At 42.4% G+C, this 23,037-nt stretch overlaps 1 protein-coding gene across 2 annotated transcripts in view; it reads right to left on the reverse strand.

The window, feature by feature from the left end:
* ARHGEF11 (Rho guanine nucleotide exchange factor (GEF) 11) overlaps nt 1–23,037 on the reverse strand; it is a 108,153-nt gene extending 85,116 nt beyond the window's left edge. For both annotated transcript variants that reach the window (XM_011992830.1, XM_011992829.1), the window contains exon 1: nt 22,304–23,037. In XM_011992830.1, coding sequence (XP_011848220.1) covers nt 22,304–22,335 — 32 coding nt within the window. In that variant the 5' untranslated portion in view covers nt 22,336–23,037. The remainder of the gene's footprint in view (nt 1–22,303) is intronic.

The raw sequence follows: 23,037 nt of genomic DNA on the forward strand, positions 1-23,037 counted from the left end.
AATGTTAAGTCCTGATTAGGTAGTCATGTGATGACAGCATTAACAAGACCACCCTCTGAAAGTTTTCAATCCAAGACAGTAATGATAGTGTTTCATAAAAGGAAACAGTTTAAATAAATGGAATCAACTGTGGGTTACAGATGCGAAATGAGAGGCCAAGTAAAGCAGTGGAAAAAAAGTTAGACTAAATTCAAAAGTCTTGCATTCCTGTTCTAGTTTGACACTATGTGGTCACAAGCAAACAACTTATGCCTCGGTTTTTTCATATGGAACCTAATCACACAGGGTTGTTTCAAGGATCAAATAAGACTCCATTTGCAAAAATCCTCATCAAAATATCAGCAAATTGAATCCAGCAATATGGATAAAGGATTCTTTACCATGACCAAGTGGGATTTATCCCAGGAATGCAAGGTTGGTTTAACATATGAATCTCATTTTGTGTAACACACTATATTAAGAGATTAAAGAACAAAACCATGATCATCTCAATAGATGTAAAAAGAGCATCTGACAAAATCCAACGCCCTTTTACAATAAAAAAAAATTCAGCAAACTAGAAATAGAAATCCTCTACCTGATGAACAGCATCTATAAAAAAGCCAAAGCTATCATACTTAATGGCAAAAAACTGAATGCTTTCTCCCAAAGATCAGGAATAAACTGAGGATGGCCACTTTTACTACTTCTGTTCAACAATGCACAGAATCTAGTCAGGGAAATTAGACAAGAAAAAGAAATAGCCATCCAGGTGGGAAAGGAAGAAGAAAAACTTATCTCTATACATGGAATGATCTTGCATAGAGAAAATCTAGGGAATCCACAACAAAACCTATTACAACAAAAATAAAGTCAGCAAGGTTGCAGAATGCAAGATCAAGATACAGAATTAAATATATAAAAGATATAGAATTGTATTTCTATACATTAGCAATAAAAAATCTGAATGAAACTAAAAAAAAAAACAATTCCATTCACAATAGCATTAAAGAGAATATAATACCTAGGAACAAATTTGAGAGAAGAAGTGCAAGACTTGTACACTGAAAACTAAAAACCATCATTGAAAAAAGTAAAGACTTAGATAATAGAAAGACATCCATGTTTATGGGTTGGAAGGTTTAAAATTGTTAAGATGGTGCTACTCCACAAAGTTATCTACAGATTGATGCAATCCCTATCAAAATCTCTGTTGATTTTTTAATAGAAATTGACAAGCTGATCCTAAAATTCATATGGAAATATAAGTGACCCAGAATGGCCATAATAGTCTTGAAAAAACCTCAAAGTTGGAGAACTCACACTTTCTGATTTCAAAACCTATTACCAACCTTCAGTGTAGTATTGGCATAATGACAGAGATCAATGGAATGGAGCTGAGAAACCAGAAATAAGCCATCACTTTATGGGTCCACTGATTTTCAACAAAGGTGCCAAGATGATTAAATGGAGAAAGAATAGTTTTTTCAACAAATGGTGCTGGGACAATCAGAAATCCATAAGCAAAAGTATGAAGTTGGACTCTTACCTCACACCATACATAAAAATTAACTCAAAATGGACCATAGACTTTATGAGTTAAACTATGAAACTCTTAGAAGAAACATGAGAGTAAATCTTTGTGACTTTTGAGGTGGGCAATGGTTTCTCAGACATGACACCAAAAGCATAGCAACAAAAGAAATTAGACATAATTAAAATTAAAAAGTCTTGTGTGTCAAAAGACACCATCAATAAAAGGGGAAAGACAATCCATGAGATGGGAAAAATTATTTGCCAATCATATGTTTCTGACAAGGGTCTAGTATCCAGAATCTACAAAGAACTCTTAAAACTCAACAATAAAGGGATGAATAACTCAAATAAAAAATGGGCAAAGGATGTGAACAGATATTTCTCTGAACAAGATATATAAATGACCAATAAGCACATAAAAAGATGCTCAACATCATTAGTCATTAAGGAAATGCAAATCAAAACCATGAGATCCTACTTTATGCCTACTGTCCAGCTATAATAAAATGACAGATAATAGGCCAGCACGGTGGCTCACACCTGTAATCCCGACACTTTGGGAGGCCAAGGCGGGCAGATCACCTGAGGTCAGGAGTTCGAGATCAGCCTGGCCAACGTGGTGAAACCCCATCTCTACTAAAAATACAAAAATTAGCCGGACATAGTGGCACACACCTGTAATCCCAGCTACTCAGGAGGCTGAGGCTGGATAATCATTTGAACCCAGGAGGGGGAGGTTGCAGTGAGCCAAGATCATCCCATTGCACTCCAGCCTGGGTGACAGAGCGAGACTCTGTCTCAAAAAAAAAAAAAAAAAAAAAAAAGAAGAAGATAATAACAACTGCTGGAGAGGATGTGGAGAAACTAGAACCCTCACAGACTGCTGGTGGGAATGCAAAATGGTGCAACCACTTTGGAAAAGTTTGGTAGTTCCTTAACATGCTAAACACAGAGCTACCATATGATCCAGCAACTCCCCTCCTACATATACAACCAAGAGAAATAAAATCATATGCCCACATAAAACTTATACACAAATGTTCATAGTAGCACTATTCATAATAGCCAAAAAGTAGAAACAAGTGTCCATTAACTGATGAACAGATAAACAAAAGGTGGTATATCCACACAACAGGATATTAATTGGCATAAAAAAAAATGAAGTATTGATACATGCTACACCACAATGAGCCTTGAAAGTATCATACTAAGTGAAAGAAGCCAGATACAAATGACCACATTTTGTATAATTCCGTTTATACGAAATGTCCCACATAGGCAAATCCATAGAGACAAGGCAGACTAGTGGTTGCCTGGTGGGACTGTAGGAGGGGGAATGAGAAGTGACTGCTAACGGGCTTGAGGTTTATTTTTGGGGTGATGAAAATTTCTGGAATTACAGACAGTGACGATGGGTGCACAACCTTAGGTGAATCTTATGGCATATGAATTATATCTCAAAAAGCTGTTATAAAAGAATATATATGAAAACTCTCAAACTATAAAACTGCAAGTGCTGCACATACACAAGCGATTATTATGAAACAAAATAAATGGCTATGGATTGTGAAGTCATGAAGGTTAGATGAAGTAGCAATTAAATCAGCCAACTCGCTAACCTCAAAAAACTTGTCTGCAGGTATAGGTGGTGCCTAGCCTGCTATGCTATGTAAATATCTTTTAATGTATTTATCTCTTGACTTGAGGGTCCATTTATAATAATCTCCTTTTCATCTCTGACCAAAAGCCGTATTAAAGATACAATGCATCGGGGAAACGAAAACAAAACAAAAGAAAACATGGAAACCTATCTTTTTCCACAGTTAAAGAAGTTTGTATCTGTGCCACAGTCAAAACAACAGATTTTTAACTCCATAATTATGCCCATCATCTCTTGACTAGATTACTTTAATAGTTCTCTCACGTTTTCTCTTGAACCCCTTGTCTATTCACAATACCAGAGAAAACCTTTTAAAAGTGTGTGTTAGATATGTCACTCCTCTGGCACCTGGAATGCCTTTCCTATTTTTTGAACACATACCTCATGTTAAGTATATTCTTATAAATTAAATTCCCACAACCTCTGTCTAGCACAGTGCTGGCACATCAACTTCGGATCAATGAACATCTCTTGCTGAAGTCAATTAATTGCCAAATAAGACTTGCAAGTAAAATCAGAAAGAAGGGGAGATTTGTTATCTCCACCAAACTGATGGTGTAGACAGTAAGCACTCCTGCTGTGGGCTGTGGTGCCTTTACTCTGCCTTTCAAGTGAAGCACTCTGCTGCTTCCAGGTTCTTAGGTCTTTTGCAGGTGCCTTTCCAACAAGCCTGAGGTTCCCTAAAGGCAAGTCCACTTGTCTCCATTATCTTCCCCAATGCATGTTGAAGATAAATAAGCACACAATACAAAGTAGGTGTAGATACTGACTGAGACGATGGTAGCTGAAATGAGACGGGATATAAATCTGGTAGAGAGGGAAAAAGGACCTTGGATTCCAGGAGTATCTGTGCTGCCAGCTAGTTATCTCATCCTTCCCTCCTCACCACCCCTCCCCCACGTCTTCCTGAACATGCGGGTAGCCTGAGTTGGTAATCTTTCTGCCCTAGCCAATTTATTTTCTAATCTTGTAGCTTTCATATAAAGGGCTCTCCGTGAGATTGATGATGACAGTCTGGGCAGCCACACAGATGAGCGGGCTCCCCTGTTAATTACTACCAGGGAGGGAAGGCACTCTATTCATGGGAGGATAGATCAAGGAGCTAAGTTATATCAGAAGAGGGCAATTTCAAAAGCTGGAAAGAGCTGTCAAAAAAGTGTGTCCTAGGGGAACCCAGGCAGAAGGAAGGAGAGGAGAAAAGGGAAACTAAGTCACTTGGAGGGATATGGCTCCTTCATCATGCCCAGGCTCTTCCTCACAAGTCTGTGATGAGGGCAGGTATAACAATAGATGGAAAGTACTTTAAAGAATAAAAACGCTGTATAATGCTTGGTACTGCGAGGATTATTACATTAAGTGGATTCTTATCCTTTGCCTGGTTTACATCCTGGTTCTTGCAATGGCACCCTAACTACATTCACCAAATATTTCATCATCAAGACAGGAAATAAAATGAAGCCAATTCTCAGTGAAGAGTCCCTGATGACGTAAGTATCATTCTGCAGTCAGGTGCAGATACCAGCAGAGTCAGAGGCAGAGACAGCATCAGTTTTGCATCTGCCTGTTCTCTCCTCGACTGAAGAAAAGAGAATTTCAAAGTTACCACTTTGGGAGATTCTTTTCTCTGCCTTCTCTAGCTACCTTCCTATCCTTTTGCCCATTCTGTGCTTCCTATTTTATTAAGCACTATTTCTCAGACCGTCCTCCTAGAACACACACACATACACACACACACAGTTTCCCCTAATGGGAGGGCATTTTTTCAAAGTAACCAAGCTCATAGGACACCCAAGCAACACAATCCCCAGGGTAAATAACCAAAGCAGCAGAGGCAAGACCATGTGAGGAAAACAAAGCTCTGAGTCCCAGATCACCCAGATGATTATAACAGAGAAAGCAGGGCTAGAACTGTAGAAGAAAGAAATTTCATCAGAGTTCAGTACCCTCAACAAAGACTGGAAGGTAGAAGGCAATTTCCGAGATCCAGTGGGGAAAAGCCAGAGGCCTGCCTCAAGCAAGGAGAGGAAGTCCAGAATTTAGGGTCAGAGCACGGGATCAATGCTATGTGATTTCAAGTACCAAGTCCCGTGAACCTCAGCTTTCTCACTATTAAGGAGAATAATAACTGTAACAGCCATGTTTCAGAATGCCTGTTGTTAAAGCACTTTCCAAAACCAGTACAGTGCTGAACAAATGCTAATTGTTATTATGGATCTCTCCTGACCCATCGTCTCTCAGTGTCTATCAGTCTTTATGCCTAGATGTGATAACACGTGAGAAAACAAAGGGGTGGAAAACTTAGGCTTCCCTAAAGTGCAGGATGGACCAGGGTTGGGGGTCAGTCTGAAAAAGTGTGAGAATTTTTAACGCCGAGAGAACCACTCAATATTTGATCACTAGCTGATTAAAGTTACTGGAAAAACCCTAGTTGGAGATTTTTAGTACACTCTTTCAGGTAGCTGGTCAATAGTACTTAAAGAGTACTGTCTAGGCTGGGTGCAGTGGCTCACACCTGTAATCCCAGCACTTCAAGAGGCCGAGGCAGGAGGAACGCTTGAGCCTAGGATCACTTGAGACTAGCCTGGGCAACATGGCAAAATCCTGTCTCTACAAAAAATACAAAAATTAGCCAAGTGTGGTGACACGTGCCTGTAGTCCCAGCTACTCGGGATGTGGACGGATAACTTGAGCCCAGGAAATCGAGGCTGCAGTGAGCCAAGATCGAGATCACGCTCCTGCACTCCAGTCTGGGTGACAGAATGAGACCCTGTCTCAAAAACAAAGAGTACTGTCTGGTTTTGGGTACTGTGGGAGTATTTATAGATACAGAGGCACAAGAATAGATAACTGGATGTCATATAAAAATCAAAAGGGACCTACATGGTGAGAGGTATAGGAGAAAGAAGAAACTCACATCAAGGAGAGTTAATAAGGTAAGACTTCACTAGTAAGTTAGTTTTGAACTGGTATTTGAAGGAGAGGAGGGACAAAAATTAACAATAAAGGAGTTAAATAATTATGGCCAATGAATTTTCCAAAAGTAACTGCAACAGTAGTTCCCATCCCTGATGCTCTTTCACAGCCTTGCCACTGCCCATCAGGAGGTAGAGTCTATGTCTTCTCCCCTGATCCTGGGCTGGCCTTTGTGACTGCCTCAATAGACCCCCAAGGCTCATCCAGACATCACCTCTGCAAATGTCTTGTGATGCTTGCTCCGAGAGCCTTCACCTTCCTTTTAAGAAGTCAGCTACTCTGAGGTCGCCATGTAAAGATAATGTAGAGATTCCAGAGAAAGGGTGGTGGGAAAGAGAAAGAGAGATCCCTGAAGAGCCCCAGCTGTTTGAGCCCTCCCAACAAAGGTGCCAGAGTGAAGAAGTCTTTGGAAGCCCAGCCCTGTCCTTATATGACTACAACTGAATGAGAGGCCTCACGTGAAAACAACTGCTTGGCTCAGCTCAATCAACTGCCAGAATTCTGGGCAAAATAAATGATTAGAATTATGTTAAGCCCCTGTTTGGGAGCAACGGATAAACTGAACAATACTGATCTGTGCAAAGACTCCAAGATCAGGACAAGCAAGTCACATCCAGGGGATGGGGAGCTGGCTTGTTAACTGGAGACTATAAGACATGAAGTAATGATATAATAATAATAGCTGACATTTATTGAATTCTTAATTACATCAAGTATTTGCTAAGCACTTCACATGCATTATTTTTATTTAATCTTCAGAGGAACCTCTTGAAAGAAATACTTTTTTTCTCATGTTCCAAAGGGAAAAACAGGCTTAGAAAGGTTAAGTAACAAGAAACCTAGGTTGATTCAACATAAAAGTCATACCCCTAATAACCAGACTGGACTGCAACATGGTGGTGAGTAGAACCCTAAAAGAGCGACCAAATTACCAAAGATTAAATAATATTATATTTGAATGGATCTCAGAGATAAAATCCAACTTTCCCACTTTACAATTTATAAAACTGAGGCCAAGAGAGGTTAAATGACTTAGCTTAAAACGCTATCCATTCCTCAACAATAAAAGCACAAATAACCCAAATTTTTAAATGGGCAAAGGATTTGACTAAACATTTCTCCAAAGAAAATATGCAAATGATCAACATAAAAAGATGCTTGGCATCTTCAAGCATTAAGGAAATGCAAATCAAACCACCGTGAGATACCACTTCACACCCACAAGCCTAGCTATAATCAAAAAGAAAGTATTGGTAAAGATATGGAGAAACTGGCTGGGCGCAGTGGCTCATGCCTGTAATCCCAGCACTTGGGCAGGCTGAGGTGGGCGGAGCGCTTGAGTCCAGGAGTTCCAGATCAGCTGGGCAACATGGTGAAACCCCATCTCTATTAAAAATACAAAAAACTAGCCAGGCGTGGTGGCGTGCACCTGTAGTCCCAGCTACTCAGGAGGCTAAGGTGGGGCAGTCACCTGAGCTGGGGAGGTGAAGGCTGCAGTGAGCCGAGATTGTGCCACTGCACTCCAGCCTGGACAACTGAAGTGAGACCCTGTCTCAAAAAAAAAAAAAAAAAAAAAATGAAAAAACTGGGCCCTCACAGATTGCTGGTAGGAATGTAAAATGGTACAACCATTTTGGTGGTTTTTGTTGTTGTTGTTGTTGTTGTTGAGACAGAGTCTCACTCTGTTGCCCAGGCTGGCGTGCAATGGCACGATCTCAGCATACTACAACCTCCGGCTCCTGAGTTCAAGCGATTCTCCTGCCTCTCAGCCTCTTGAGTAGCTGGGACTACAGGTGCCCACCACCATGTCTGGCTAATTTTTGTATTTTTAGTAGAGATGGGGTTTCACCACGTTGGTCAGGCTGGTCTTGAACTCCTGACCTCAGGTGATCCACCTGCCTCAGCCTCCCAAAGTGCTGGGATTACAGGCGTGAGCCACTGTGTCTGGCTGTGCAACCACTTTGGAAGGCAGTTTGGCAGTTCCCCAGAGTTCCCATATGATCAGCAATTCTCCTCCTAGGTATACACCCAAGAGAAATGAACATATATGTCCACACAAAAACCTGCACACAAATGTTCATAGTAGTACGATCCACAATAGCCAAAAAGTGAAAACAATCCAAATGTCCATGAACTGATAAATGGATAAACAAAAAATAAGTCTATCCATACAATGGAATATTATTCAACCACAAAAAGAATGAAGTACTTACACATACTAAAAAATGGTTAAATCTTTAAAATATCATGCTAAGTGAAGGAAGCCAGACACAACAAACCACATACTGTATTATTACATCTACATGAAATGTCCAGAATAGGCATAACCATAGAGAAAAAAGTAGATTAGTTGTTTTCAGGGGTTAGGGGAAAGGGGCAATGGGGAGTGACTGCTAATGGGGCAAGGTTTATTTGGGGGTGATTAAAATGTCCTAAAATTAGACATTGATGATGGTTGCACAACTCTGTGAATATACTAAAAATCACTCAACTGTACACTCTAAAGCAGTAGATTTTATTGTATGGTATTTCTCAATAAAGCTGTTAACTAAAAAAACTGTAGATATTTTCAATAAAACTTTACTGAGCAGTCCCAGACACCATAGTGTACACAAAGATAGGGCCCCTGAGTAGCTTAAAGATGCTGCGCCGCTAAGTGGTAGAGTGCTGAGCCACTTTTGAGGAGATTACATCTTTCCCAGCCTCACTGAAACATTACCAGCCCCAGCGTGCCACTCTCCCCACCATTAACCAATGACGAGGCAAAGAAGAGGGACTTACCCTCTTCTTAGACAGTGAATGCAAACCTCAAGTCAAAGGAGCCATGGACAAGGAAATTGTGTTGGGAAGAGACAGAAAAACTTGGGGTACTTGACTCCTGATTTACCTATCTCTTTCCTAGAGGTTACTTTTCACTACTGTCAGGCAAATCTTATGACTGGCTCCCTTAAGAATTACACATTTTTAGCACCAAGCCTTGACAGGGGTACAGGAAAAGAGGAACAGCACTAGCTTAGGGCTCAGTAGGCACAGAATTAAAAAACAAAAATCCCAACTCCATTACTTCTTAGTTTCTGGACCTTAAGCAAGTTACTAAAGCCTCCCTGAGCGTGCTTCCCTACCTATAACATGAGAATGAAAATCTTTGCCCTGGACCACCTCAATGAGATAATGGACAAAAGACACTTTGCCAAATACATCTTGCACTGCAGAAATACAAAGAAGCCTCATCATCACTGCACTCTTATCTTGGTCCTCGAGCTTCCATCCTTCTCTCCCCATGAATTATGTCCCCACCTTCGCTGGCCCACTTTAAAAACTTACTTCTCTTCTTGACTCTAATCCTTCCTTTAATCCTGTCACATCTTTCCTCTTGCCTCTCCCCAGCAGTTATGAACCCAGGTCTTATAAAATTCATTTATACGTTGGATCACAATAATAATAATTTTAAACACTTGTTTGTTGTCTGTCTTGCTCCAACAGAGTGAAAGTTTCAGTGTATCCCCAGTGCCTGGAATGCTGCCTAACACTTAATATGTATTCAGTAAATGTGCTGAATGAATTTTAAAATTCCCATAGGCCAGACCAACAAATGGGAAGTAGGATCTTAACAAAGGAGTGGTCTCTTCCCCCCATATCTTGCCCAGTTCTTTCTCAACCTGCCAGGCCTCAAGTTCAGGATTAGTAAAAGGATGTGTCTGCAGGCATGAGTTCCAGTAGAAGTGTAGCTATTAGCTCTGAACTAGGCTGAGCTAAGAGAACTAGGATTTCTTCTGGGTTTCCCATTGCTTAATTAAATGATCCTGAGGCCTGAAGTGTTATTTAGGAAACCCTTTGGCACAAGAATTGCCAGGCCGTGTCATGTACCTACCACTATCCTCTGACCCACACCTGCATCTCAGACTCAGAGCCATTGGTCTGGAGAACCTGGAGATGATGAGAAACGGCCCACTAATGCACAGGGCAAAAAGAAAAGCAGGAAAGCAGGAAGAGGCTTGAAGGTCAGGGGGCTCTCAAAAACCACAGTAGTGTGGTCCCTGAACGCAATTTCAAGGGGAGTGACAAAGGCCCTAGAACAGAACCCCAGAACTGCATGGGATCTCTACTCCCACCCCTTGAGCAGAGAAGCCATAGTGGTGGTGTGGACTCCTGCAAGGGTAGAACAACTGATCACTCTGTGGAAGCATGTTCTGGAGCCCTAAGCTCTTTCAGTGCAGCAACCACGTGTTAAGAGCTCTAACAACATTCTAAGAGGCAACAATGACATTCCAAGGATCCTTACCACTGGAAAATTCAGAACCTGGGATCAGTTGGAGAAACCATTTTAGGAAATTTATTCTCTCAATCCGAAACTGAATTATTGAAATTACATATATTTGATTTTGACAATTACTTTGACATTTCTCTTGTGTATGACTCTTCTGGGCTTTAATTTTGAAATTACAAAAAATCCTGTAAGCCCACCATCCTTAAAGATCTCTAGTAGATAGGATTTATTTGCACCTATGTCAGAGGTAGACAGAAATGGGCTAAGCAAGGTTTCCCAGACAGTGAGCTTACGTTAAGCTTACAAAGTGACCAGTCTGCTCCAAGGTAGTCACAATCCACTGAAGCAATTCCCAGCAGAGTAGAGCCACTGACAAGTTTTGAATAGACAGTGAACAAAAGTTCTGTTCTGAGAACATAAAAAGAGTCCATTAAGAGCACAGATGTCATAAGGCAGTGGCTCTGGAAGCACAGAATGCCAGCATCTGGGAAGTTGTAACAATGCAGATCCTCAGGCCCCAAACTCAGCTCAAACACACTGAGTCAGAACGTCTGGGTGGGGCCCACAGACCTGTATTTTAACAAGCTCTCCAGCTGATTCTAAAGTATTCTAAAGATTGAGAACCTTTGACCTAGGGCAATACATCCCTACCTTGAAAAAATTAAGTCCTGACAGGACCAGGAGCAACTTTTTTTTCTTCCTTTCTGATGAAACTTCATGAAAGAATTGACTAGACTGTGTCCATCACCATTTCCTCATCTCCTATTCTCACTTGGACCCGCTAGAAACTGGCTCCTTCCCTTGCTACTGCCCAGAAACCACTCACGGAGGCCATGAACATCCTCCTAGTTACTAAGTCCAGACATTTCTCTGTCCTTTTCATCCATGACCTCTAAGGAGAACTTGACATTGTTAATCACTCCCTCCCTTCACTTCGGAGGTTCCTCACTGCCCTGGTTCCTTCTGTCACTCCCTGCCAGTCTCTTCTGCACCTCCCTTTTAAATGTATGCCTCTCATCTTCCTTCACCTCCCTTTTAAATGTATGCCTCTCAGGGTTCTGTGCATAGCCCTCTCCTCTCTCTATACCCTGCCCCTGGACAGTCTTATGCTTCTGCTGCTGTGTCTAGGTGTTGATGACCTGCTAATGTGATTCTCTGTCCCCTCCTGAGCATCCAGTTGTCTGCTGAGCATCTTTCCTTGGATCTCCCACAGGCACTTCAAACACAACATGTCCAAAGGGATGCTGATCCCTCTCCTCCTCTCTCCCTCAACCATCTTATGTTCTTCCTCCAGAGTTCCCTTTTTTTAATTGAATAGTACTGTGCAGTAGCCCAAGACAAGAGTAAGGGTATCATCCTTGCCCCACACTCTCCTTCATACTTCCCCCTACCCCCATATAATCAACTTCGTAACCTCTGATTTCTCATTTTTATCTGTCTCCGAAGTCACTTCCGTAGCAGAGACCACACTCAGCTCTTGTCCACATTACTACAAAGGTCTCCTAACCCACCTTCCCTCTCTCCACTCTTTCACTACTCTTTTAATCCCATGTCTGCACTGTAGCCACGGTGATCTTGTTTTTGTAAAAGCATATCTGATCATGTCACCCTCTATTTAAAATTTCACAATGGTCTTCCATTGCCCTCAGGATCAAGTCCAAAACCTCTAAGACAGAGCATTACATGGTCCTCAGGCCTTGGCTCCTACTCATTTTCCTTTTCTCTAGTTTCACTTAATTAATGGTTCTATGGTCTCGCTACAGATCACAGCCACTTGCAATTCTCACAACACCATGCTCTTTCTTGCTTGAGGCTTCTGTACCTGCTGTTCCCTCTGCCTACACTTTCCCTTTCTCCAGCCTAGCTTTTATTTTTTGGCCTCAATGTAAAGGTCCTTTCCTCCAGGAAACCTTCTTTAGGTGTCTCTCCCAGTGCTTTAACTGTTTTCACATAAGTAAGTTTGGGTGCTATCATACTTGTCTCCCTCCACAAAACCATAAGCTCCTTAAGGGCAAGGTATGCAGCGTATTCTGGTTGAATCCTTGATGTCTAGCACTACGATCAGTGAAGATTTGTTAAACAGACCAAGCTTCTTACTTGAGGGATGGCATGAATGTTTCCAAACCTGAAACCCTGTTCCTGTGAAGACACTGAAATCCTAGTGGTACTTTTCCCCCTCTCCCTGGGGCTCTGAAGGGAAGAGGGTTTGTGGTTCTAGCTGCACACAAGGTCCCATTCACATAGCTATTTACTACACTCTCTCCAGCCACCTCCCCCCAGAACAACAGTGGCCTTTCTCTGCAGCAGCAGTCTCTTGGGGAAAGCTTCTGAAGGCCCTGCTCTGGGAAATGAATGGGGCCAGCCTGGGGCAGGCGGGACAATGGCAGGGTAGTCCTTGTGCCCATCAGACCCCTGCAGGGAAAGGCAGACCGGAAATCAAGCCGCCAATGGGGAAATCCCCAGAACTCTGAGAGGCTGAAGGCAGGCAACCCCAACAAGGCTGCTCTGTCCCTGCAAGAAATACCAAGTACCAAAGACCTAGCACCCAATGAGAACGAGAGGAATTTTGGTCTTAGTTCCTGGCAGGAGTGTTTAGAGCTTGCTTTCTTAAAATCCCTTGGCTAGGCATGGAAGGAATCAGCAATATCAAGAATGAGCTATGTTCGAGTCAGGAAAGAGCACATAGGGAGTATATCTTGTCTAAAGAGAACTAAGCTGGGCTGAAGAAGACAACCCAGAACAATGAGGACACGCTGCTCTTGAACCCTTAGGAACAGGATAAAACACAAGAACCATAAGAAAGAATGGAAAAGAACCAACATAACAGTCTACCACGTGCTAGATACTCTGCCAGAACTTTTACACAAATCATCTTATATAAGCAAATAAGATAGAGCTGAGTTGCTGTATGTATGTGCAAAGGAATGCTGAATAATATAAAGGTGTAGGGTTTGGTGATATTAACCAGCAAAGGCTTCCTTCAAGGAAATAAGAGTAATGGAGTTGGGAGAAGACAGAGAACACTGATATAAAGGTGTGCAAAGAGGGATGTGGGCCTGGGAATCAGGCTGGTCTATCTGAAGCAGGGTGACAGGGTACAGTAATGGGACCTACGATTATTGAGATATGGGCTAAACTGAAGAAAGAAGTCATGAATCCCAAGCTGGGGAGCTCGAGCTAGAAAGGAAAGACATTGTGGGTTTCTAGCAAAGGATCTGCCTTGGGATGAGCGCTTAGGCCCCTGATTTTTAACTAATGTCCTGTGTTTGTTCACTATGGTCCCACAGTCATGCCTGTCTGTCCTTAGTTGAGAATCAGCACAGGACTGAGGGTAATTCAAGCATGGGTATTCTAGTGGCAGCTGAGGAGAGTTTAGGACAATCTGGGGTCCCTGCCAAACCAAATGCCCTAATAACACTCACCATATGTTTGGCACCATGGAATTCACAAAATGCTTTTTTTTTTTCTTTTTTAAGATGAAGTTTCGCTCTTGTTGCCCAGGCTGGAAAGCAACGGCAGGATCTCAGCTCACCGCAACCTCTGCCTCCCGGGTTCAAGCGATTCTCCTGCCTCAGCCTCCTGAGTAGCTGGGATTACAGGCATGCACTACCATGCCTGGCTAATTTTGTATTTTTAGTAGAGATGGGGTCTCTCCATGTTGGTCAGGCTGGTACAAATTATCCTGATCACACAGCTAGTTAGTCACTCAGCTGGGGCTCACTTAAAGTCCTATATTCTCTACATTAGGCAACTAGAATGGTTTCCACATAGATGGCCCTCCAGCCCTAGAGTTTGGTCGGCTATGTGGGAATGAATATGTATACAGCTGATGAATCAGGATCTATCAAATACATGCTAATCTCCTCAAACCATGACTCAACTTTCTAAGGGATCTCCCAGAACTGACTATCCACTTCTTTTTTTTGTTGTTTTTTGTTTGTTTGTTTGAGGCGGAGTCTTACTCTGTCACCCAGGCTAGAGTGCAGCGGTGCGATCTCAGCTCCCTGCAACCTCTGTCTCCCGGGTTCAAGTGATTCTCCTGCTTCAGCCTCCCGAGTAGTTGGGACTACAGGCGTGCACCAACACATCTGGCTAATTTTTGTATCTTTAGTAGAGACGGGGTTTCACCATGTTGGCCAGGCTGGTCTCATATGCCTCACCTCATGTAATCCACCCATCTCGGCCTCCCAAAGTGCTGGGATTACATGCGTGAGCCACCACACCAGGCCTCCTGTTTCTCTTAAAGAGCTGTATTGAAGAACTCTAAAACTATTTGGTAGAAATGGCCTAACCTAAGGGTCTTAGGAAAGTTAAGTATCCACTGTATTCAGTAAATTGCTAGGTACCAATGGCAGACAAAATGACTTTTACTGAAGATCCTATTCTATGACTAGCACTATCCTTCTCCCAGTCCACCAGTCTCATAAATTTGGGAATAAAATTTGATTCAGGGCAGGGCACGGTGGCTCACACCTGTAATCCTAGCACTGTGGGAGGTGGAGGCGGGTGGATTACCTGAGGTCAGGAGTTTGAGACTAGCCAGGCCAACACGGCGAAACCCCTTCTCTAATAAAAAACAAAAAATTAGCCGGGCATGGGGTCAGGCACCTGTAATCCCAGCTACTCGGGAGACTGAGGCATGAGAATTGCTTGAACCTGGGAGGCAGGGGTTGCAGTGAGCCAAGATTGTGCCATTGCACTCCAGCCTGGGCAACCAGAGCGAAACTGTGTCTCATAAATAAATAAATAAGTTTGATTTGGCCTTAAAATACTGGTTAATTCTGCTACCAAAACGTCTTGGGAATCCTGCCACTCCTCTTTGTCCCCACCATAACCATTCTGATTCAGAAGCTCATTATCTTTTCCTAAGATTGCTAGTAAAACTCCTAGGCTTCCTAATCCCAAGCCCTCTTCTGCTCTATATATTAATGGCAGAATTCTCTCTTGAAACACTATTTTTATCACCGTAAAATACATAAACCTTCCCTGGCTCCTTTTCTACTACCACATACATAAAAAGTCTGAATCCCTTCATTCTCCCTACCCTACCCACCTTATCAATCTAATTTCTCTCTGCTCTACAATAATCTTAACACTTGGAGACCACACCATGTTGGTGCCACCCCAGACAGAACCTTGCTCATGTTGCTCCTCTAGTCTGAAATGGCCTCTTCTCTTTCTTCAACCTGAATAATTCTAACTACTCTGCCTTTGACCATTCTCATTAGCACCAACCTTCTGCTCTTCTCTAAATGTACCTTTTGGTGTACATAACAATTCAGCAATTATGTACCATCTTTTTATTTTCTGTTGTTTTGTTAATAACATTTCCCAACAAGACTGTAGGCTTGAGGCCGGGCACGGTGGCTCATGCCTATAATCCCAGCACTTTGAGAGGCCGAAGTGGGCGGTTTACTTGAGGTCAGGAGTTCGAGACCATCCTGGCCAACATGGTGAAACCCCATCTCTACTAAAAATACAAAAAGTAGCTGGGTGTGGTGGCAGGTGTCTGTAATCCCAACTACTTGGGAGGCTGAGGCAGAGAATCGCTTGAACCCAGGAGGTGGAGGTTGCAGTGAGCCGAGATCACGCCACAGCACTCCAGCCTGGGTGACAGAGCAATACTCTGTCTCGAAAAAAAAAAAGAACGTAAGCTCTATGTTCTCGTGTACTATCTCTCAGAACACTGAGAAGTGCACTGAGCACTAAACTGAGCCATGCGATAAATATTTCAAGTCCAACCAACCGTCAAGCACCACAGATCACAGGTCATCACCAGGAGGGCTGCTAGATTGGTTCCCTACATGATTTGAGGCCAGGTTGTGACTGATGACTACAGATCCCATCACACCATTTTGTAGTGGCTGCTCCCAAATACTGGAGAGAAATGAGAAAGGGCTGGAAAGCAAGACTCTGAAATTACAAAGCCCCTTTCTCACACATTCATGTCTTAGTTTGCTATTCTTTAAAATGAGGAGGAAAATCTCAAGGAGGTCAACAAAGGTAATAGAGGGATACTAGTGACTTTAAGTCCTATGCTGAAATCACAGTAGAAAGACAAAAAAATGGTTTTAAATCGTAGCAGAGGAAGTTTCGCATCCAAAGGGATTTCTAATTGTTGAACTCATGGAACCATCCTCCAGAGATCACTGAAAATGGGAGAGGCCCTTAATCTGTCTTTACTAGCTTAAGAGACACCCTATTTGGAGTCAGGAGGAAAGGGTAAGAGGATCCCTTGAAGTCCTGCCAGATTTTTGTGATTTTTCCCCGAAATCTGTCCAATTGTTTTAATACAATAAATTGGGGTATTTTTACAGACCTTAAGAACACCTTCTAGGCCTGGCATGGTGGCTCGCACCCATATCCTGGCACTTTGGGAGGCCGAGGTGGGCAGATCGCTTGAGTTCAGGAGTTTGAGACCAGTCTGGGCAACGTGGTGAATGTCATAGCTACAAAAATTATCTAGGTGTGGTGGCACATGCCTGTAGTGCCAGCTACTCAGGAGGCTGAAGTTGGAGGACCACCTGAGCCTGGGGAGGTTAAGGCTGCAGTGAGCTGTGATCATGTCACTGCACGCCAGCCTGGGCGACAGAGTGAGACCCTGTCTCAAAAAACAAAAAACAAAACCACCTTCCAAATCCTATTCCAATTCTATTAGGGGCCATGGATTTCTCAGTTCCTCCCCATGTTTCCATGTCCCTGTACTTCTGTCTTCTCTCCCATTTGATCAGCCACCTTTGTTCTCTGTTCTTTTCAAACTTTCATTTTCACTGATTTTCAGGAAAGTCAGATACTGATTTCTGAAAAACCATTTGGCCCACTGAAAGGACACAAAGCATTCTGGTTTCAGAGGCTCAAAGAATGTAATAGCTAAAAGGAATCAAATCTTAGAGGCTGGCTAGCCTAATTCCCTCATTTTTCCAGATAAGAAAACTGAGGTCCAGGGTAGGTAAGCACCTTTGCAAGGTCATTCGCCCAGTTGCTAACAAAGCTGGCTCCAACATCCACGTCTACTAACTCAGATGCTGTGTTCTTTCCTCAGAACTCCAAACCTCCTTTCAGAAAAGATCTAACATGACTTTTTATGAAGTTACCCTTTTTTGTTTTTGAGACCAGGATCAGCAACTTCTTCAGTCCCGTTTACCCCATGGGCCAAAAGAGTGATCTTGCATGCCACTAGCAGGTATATGCTTGGGTCTTTTATCAATACAGTGATTGACAAAAGAAGGAAGAACACAATCCACAGCAAAAAGAGTTTCCAAGCCACATGATATATCTTTGAATTAAGTTTAAAAAATAATAAACCAATAAAATTAATTTTTAAAGGCAATGCCACTCTGAAGAGGTGAAATAGATTCAGTCAATATAGATTAAAATAACTCCTCTTATGTTTACAGAACTCAACAGTTAACAAAGCATTTTTACAAACATCAGAGTATCAGAACTTTAAAGCAGCAAGAAACACTATACAAACTAGAGTTTCTAAACTCCATTCCACAGAGGCTGTGAGCTTCCAGAACTCCTTTACCTTTATACTAACTTGGGGATTAGCTATGTGCCATTCGCAAAATATTTTTATTTTTGATGAACTCGTATTGTCATTTAATTTTTCTTATTTCTTGTCTACTAAAAAAGCTAAACAAACACATTAACAAAAGGGTGCTCTTTCAGAAATGTTTTTGAGTATCCGAAGTTAAGCTTAGTCTGCTCCTTCTCATAATGGTGATTAATCGCCAAATGTTTCAGCTGCAAATCCATTGTGCCTCCCATCTCACACCCCCAGATGGGAACAAGGGTACATTTTGGAAAAGACTCAGCATTTCAGGGGACTTACCATGCGTAGCTCTGGATCCCTGTCACCAATCTGGGAGGCCAACCTTCTAATCTAGGTAGAAACTCAGCTAAATGTCTGGGGACTTCTTGGTCCCAGGGGTCAATAAAGACCAGAAGCCAAGGTGCGAAGAGACCCCTGACAGGGCACAGTTGCTGGGTCTGGATTTATTTTGAATTAGGAAAGTCATATGCTTTTAAGACAAGGAATGGCCAGAGATCACAGAACAAACCCTTTCTATCCCCATCACTGACAGACATTTAAGGTGAGCCAAGGTAGATGAAGTCTCTCTCATTCATCAGAGTTCCTGGGAAGGAGATTCAGTAACCCTTCTCCTCTCACATTCTTCTAGTACCCTAACTATTGGAAAAAATATTCCTTCCTCCTGACCCCATGCACTTCTACAACAATAAAGCCAGTTCACTCTGCTTAAATTCTTCAAAATGATATAAAGATTTCAGTCACCTTTAATTTGTTTTGGGCTACTTAGCTCAGAAAGTTGGGCACGAAGCTAAATCAAATCTGTGAATTTACTATCTATAATTTATATAGAGTTTACAGTTTAGAAAACAATTTGAAATACATTATCTTGTTTGATTTGCTCCTTTCAATAGGCCTGTGAGAGAGATGAAATAAACATTATAATCCTCAAAGGACACACCATATAAAAATGTTTGAGAACTGGATTGTACTTTATAGAAATGAACTACTACTGCTTTACATGAGGAAGCCAGAGGAGGCATGTGACTTCCCCAGGGTCACATAGTTAAGGGGAAAGCCAGGACTCAAACCACAAACTCTTGGCTTAAAGTACTTTGGTTTGATCCTCACATGAACTTTGGGCAGAGGAAAGATGTTTCATGGGTGCAAACCCCTAACCCACCCGTCCATCTCAAAAACATGTGCTATGGGGAAACCAGGCTAACAGATATAGATGGCTTAGCAAAATTCATGATCACTCCTGTAAAAATAATTCAGTATCATTATCTCTGTTAAAAATAGCAAACACATTTTTAGAAACTCTTGAAAGGAATATATATTAATGGGCAGTAAGTTGCTCATGGACAAAAACTGAAAGGGACATGAACAGCTACACTTTAGCCCATCTTTCAGTAATAACTGATTAACACTGAAAGATAAAGATTAGTTGCAAATACTTTATGCCTTCTATAGACCCAGGAGTCACTCTTGAACAGGGTGCTGCAGGAGATTAAAGAATGCCAAGTAAATATTCCAAAGTTTTCTTACTCTCAGCAACAATCTCTTTCCAAATACATGGTCCTTTATTATGTCACTGATTTTCTAGAAAATACACATCACCTAGGAAACCTTCTCTAACTGACCACATTTGACTACATTTGAAATTAACACGTGAATATTGAAACAACCTGAAATGAAAGAATTTATACTTGCTGATCTTTTCATTCACTCTAACTAACATTCATTTGTCAAACTTTTCTTGAGTACTCACCTCATGCAAGACACTAAGCTAGGCACACAGGATATCATACAGGCAAACCAAACTGTCCCTGCTTGTGAGGAGCTTACAGTCTGGTGTTGCTTTCTGTGGTCTTCAGGAGTCTTATATGTTTCCCAGTCCCCCAGTTGCATGCGCTCTCTGTGAGCAAAAACTGTACACCTTAATTTTCTAAAACTCTCTTACAGCACCTTACGCTAGGCTCTCTACACAGCAAACTGATAAACTGAAAGAATACTAGACTCCATAATCTGCAGCATTTTATTCCTTTCAGTGTGATTGAAGACTGTAAATTATTTAAAATCCATAGAGTCTTGAGGCTGATGTTGTCCAAAGTTCCAATCGAATAAGCCTACAGCTAAGGGGGTAAGATTCAATGCAGCTAGCTGGGGATGTCTGAAGGGGATCTGAGTCCTACCACCCTTAATGGGGAAGAGAATCAGGCAGGGTGGAGGTGAGGAATACCCTTACCCTGCAAAGTTGCACTGTCTCATAAGAGAAAATAGTACTTTAACTATAGGACTTACAGGTATGAGCCCCAAGACTGAACCCCCAAGGCAGGAGCCCCAAGACAGAAAAGTAGAAGGGAAGACCTTGACTGCTGATGGACACTTTACCCTACTGCCAAAGAGAAAGAAGAAAACGGTGCCCCACACATTCTATAGGACAAGTATAGATGCCTAGTTAGACACGATGGGGCAATGAAAGAGCCAGATTCAGACTCAGAAGACCTGTGTTTGAGTCTTTGAGTCCAGATTCTGCCACTAGCCAGGCAAGATGGCACTGGGCAAGCCAGGTAGCCTCTGAGCCTCAGTTTCCCCTTCTGTGAAACGTGAATAATAACCTCTGACGCTTTTGTCTACCACATAGAACCACTGTGAGATTCAAATGAGATATGTTCTACAAAAGCACTTAGGAAACAAACTGTAATGTGCTGGGCAAATCCTGAGATTTTGATCTATGAGGATATCCAAACCCCCAGGAGTGTCTCACATTAATCCAGGCACCAGCTCCTCCTTCTTGCACCTCCCCAAAACTTGGGTTCTCATCTTCTCAAATCCCTGCATTTACCAGAAAGAGTTCACCATCCAAATCTTAAAAAGGCAAGTGCACTAATTCTAAACTCCAAGAGGATGAAAAGGGAAGAAGGGCAGCCATGTAAACCATTCCAATTCCTCACCTTGACACGCCTCAGTTCTCCCTTTCCAAGGGTCAAACTGCAGAGGGGCCAACAGAAAGGGGGAGGGAGGTCTGAACTGGCCATATATCCTTTGTGGCTGTCTGCCTCCTCTTCTCCACTGCCAAGTCAGTTCCCATCTAGGGATTGCTGAACTAATCTAAATGGGACTCTGAGGCAATACAGAGATTAGTGCTTGGGAGAGAGAGATTATATGCATTTTAGGCCACATTCCACAGCCAAAAGGAAATTATTATTAGCATGGATAACCAAAGGTGGACTGCGCATGGAGGGAGCAATTGCTCCCTTGCAAATATTCTTCCCTATCTCTCCAATAATATTTTTTCCAGGCCCTGTCCTTTCATTTGCTTGTTCAGTCCTTCAACCACCCATCTATCCAGTTAGAATGTGTGCAGTGCCCACAAAACACACCCCCCTAGCAAGGTTCTCATGGGGAGAAGGGTTGAGGAGGGGTAGGGGAGGGAAGGAAAAGACAGACACCTTACAAAGTTGTACCAATCATTTGCAGGCAAGAATTGCAACCACACTGTAACATTACCAGTGATAGAGGTGGCTGGGCAGACTCTTGGGGGAAGGGGTGTCATGTGTTCAGACTCTGAGGGCCAGTGCTGCTGCCCAGCAGGCCTACGAGCCCAAAACAATTTCTTCTGGCTCCAGGCAGAGGGAAGGCCCATTTTGCAGAGTCAGGCTTATTAAGAACAGCTTGGAAGATTAAACCTAGAGCATCGGCCGGTTGGCAGGTCTCAATTTAAACTCTAAGCTTGGAGGAGAGGAAATTCTAATGTGACCTATGCATTTTGGGGCCATGTCAGCTACTGGTAAAAATCCAGACCTGCATGGGTGCAAAGGATGTTTCTGTCCCATCATTCAGGCCAAGAACATCCTCTTCATTTCTAGAAATGGGATCCACCCTGTCCCCAAGCCCCACCATTCCATACCAACCAGCCTGGTGGAGGCCCACGCCCCTGCCAGGCTCTTCTCCCAGCAGCTCCAACACCTAAAGCCAATCCCCCTAGTGCACCCCTAGGAGCTCACAAGACTGGCTTGTGCCCACTTGAGCTGGCAAGTTGGGGGGACTCAAATTCAGCCTCCACCCTGGCAAAAGTCAAAAGCCACTGGAAACACATCCTCCGCCTTCCCCTCTCCTGGCTTCACTGTTTATTGCTTATATTCAAAAGACGCTGAATTAAGAGCTGTGTTTTTAACATAGACACACAGAAAGCACATAACCACACAGGTTGACGGTCCCCAGAGACTAATGCTCCTAGTCCCAATTCCCAAAGCCCACCTAGACCCTTATTTTCAACCATTTATTAAAATGCAACACCACCCCTCCCAATCTTTTAGTCAATGTTGAAAAATCAAATCATTAGCAAACCTACCTGTCTATACTCTGGGGTAACCTTACACTCATGGTTTCTCGGTGTCTCCACGGTTCCAGAATCCTGTAGCTTTGGTGTGTTGATCAGGATTGAATCGCTTGCAATTTTTGAGCAAGGTGAGAGGAGGGCCTCCCAACTTGAAGACTGAATCCTTTCTCCTCCAGCTCTCAGGACCCTGGTAACTGATGCTCCACTCTACTTCTACCAGTGAACATGATTTCCTTTCTCAGCCCCTCTTCCCCTCCCCAGCTTAAAAAAAAAAAAAAAAAAAAAAAAGAAAAGAAAAAAAAAGGAAAAGAGGAAAAACTATGACCTTCTCAGAAACCAAAAACCCAGCCACAAACCTCCTCAAGGTTAGCACTATGGGCTAAAAAAAAATGAATCACAGAAAAATGTGCCTTCAAAATATCACTGTTAACTGCAAAATACAGATAAAACCATCCTTTAAATCCAGTTTTCTCAGCTGTCCTTCTGTTGGCAAGAGACCCTCTAGCTCAAAGGGGGAAAATAATTTTCTAGTCTCCAATGCTTAATATGACAACAGCAAATATCTTTGAGGAAAGGAAAAAAAAGGATTAATAAATCCGAAATGGCACTTGGAAAAAATCTTCCAGCTGATTTGCACAGTAAAAAAATAAATAAAACCATACAATAGTATGTACACAACAGCACTCCTTCCAAGTCCAGTGCAACCCTGGGAACCAATATTTATGGACTTCCTTAAAAAAAAAAAA

The sequence above is a fragment of the Mandrillus leucophaeus genome, unplaced genomic scaffold, assembly GCF_000951045.1.
Source record: "Mandrillus leucophaeus isolate KB7577 unplaced genomic scaffold, Mleu.le_1.0 Scaffold418, whole genome shotgun sequence".
In the NCBI taxonomy this organism is placed as follows: Eukaryota; Metazoa; Chordata; class Mammalia; order Primates; family Cercopithecidae; genus Mandrillus; species Mandrillus leucophaeus.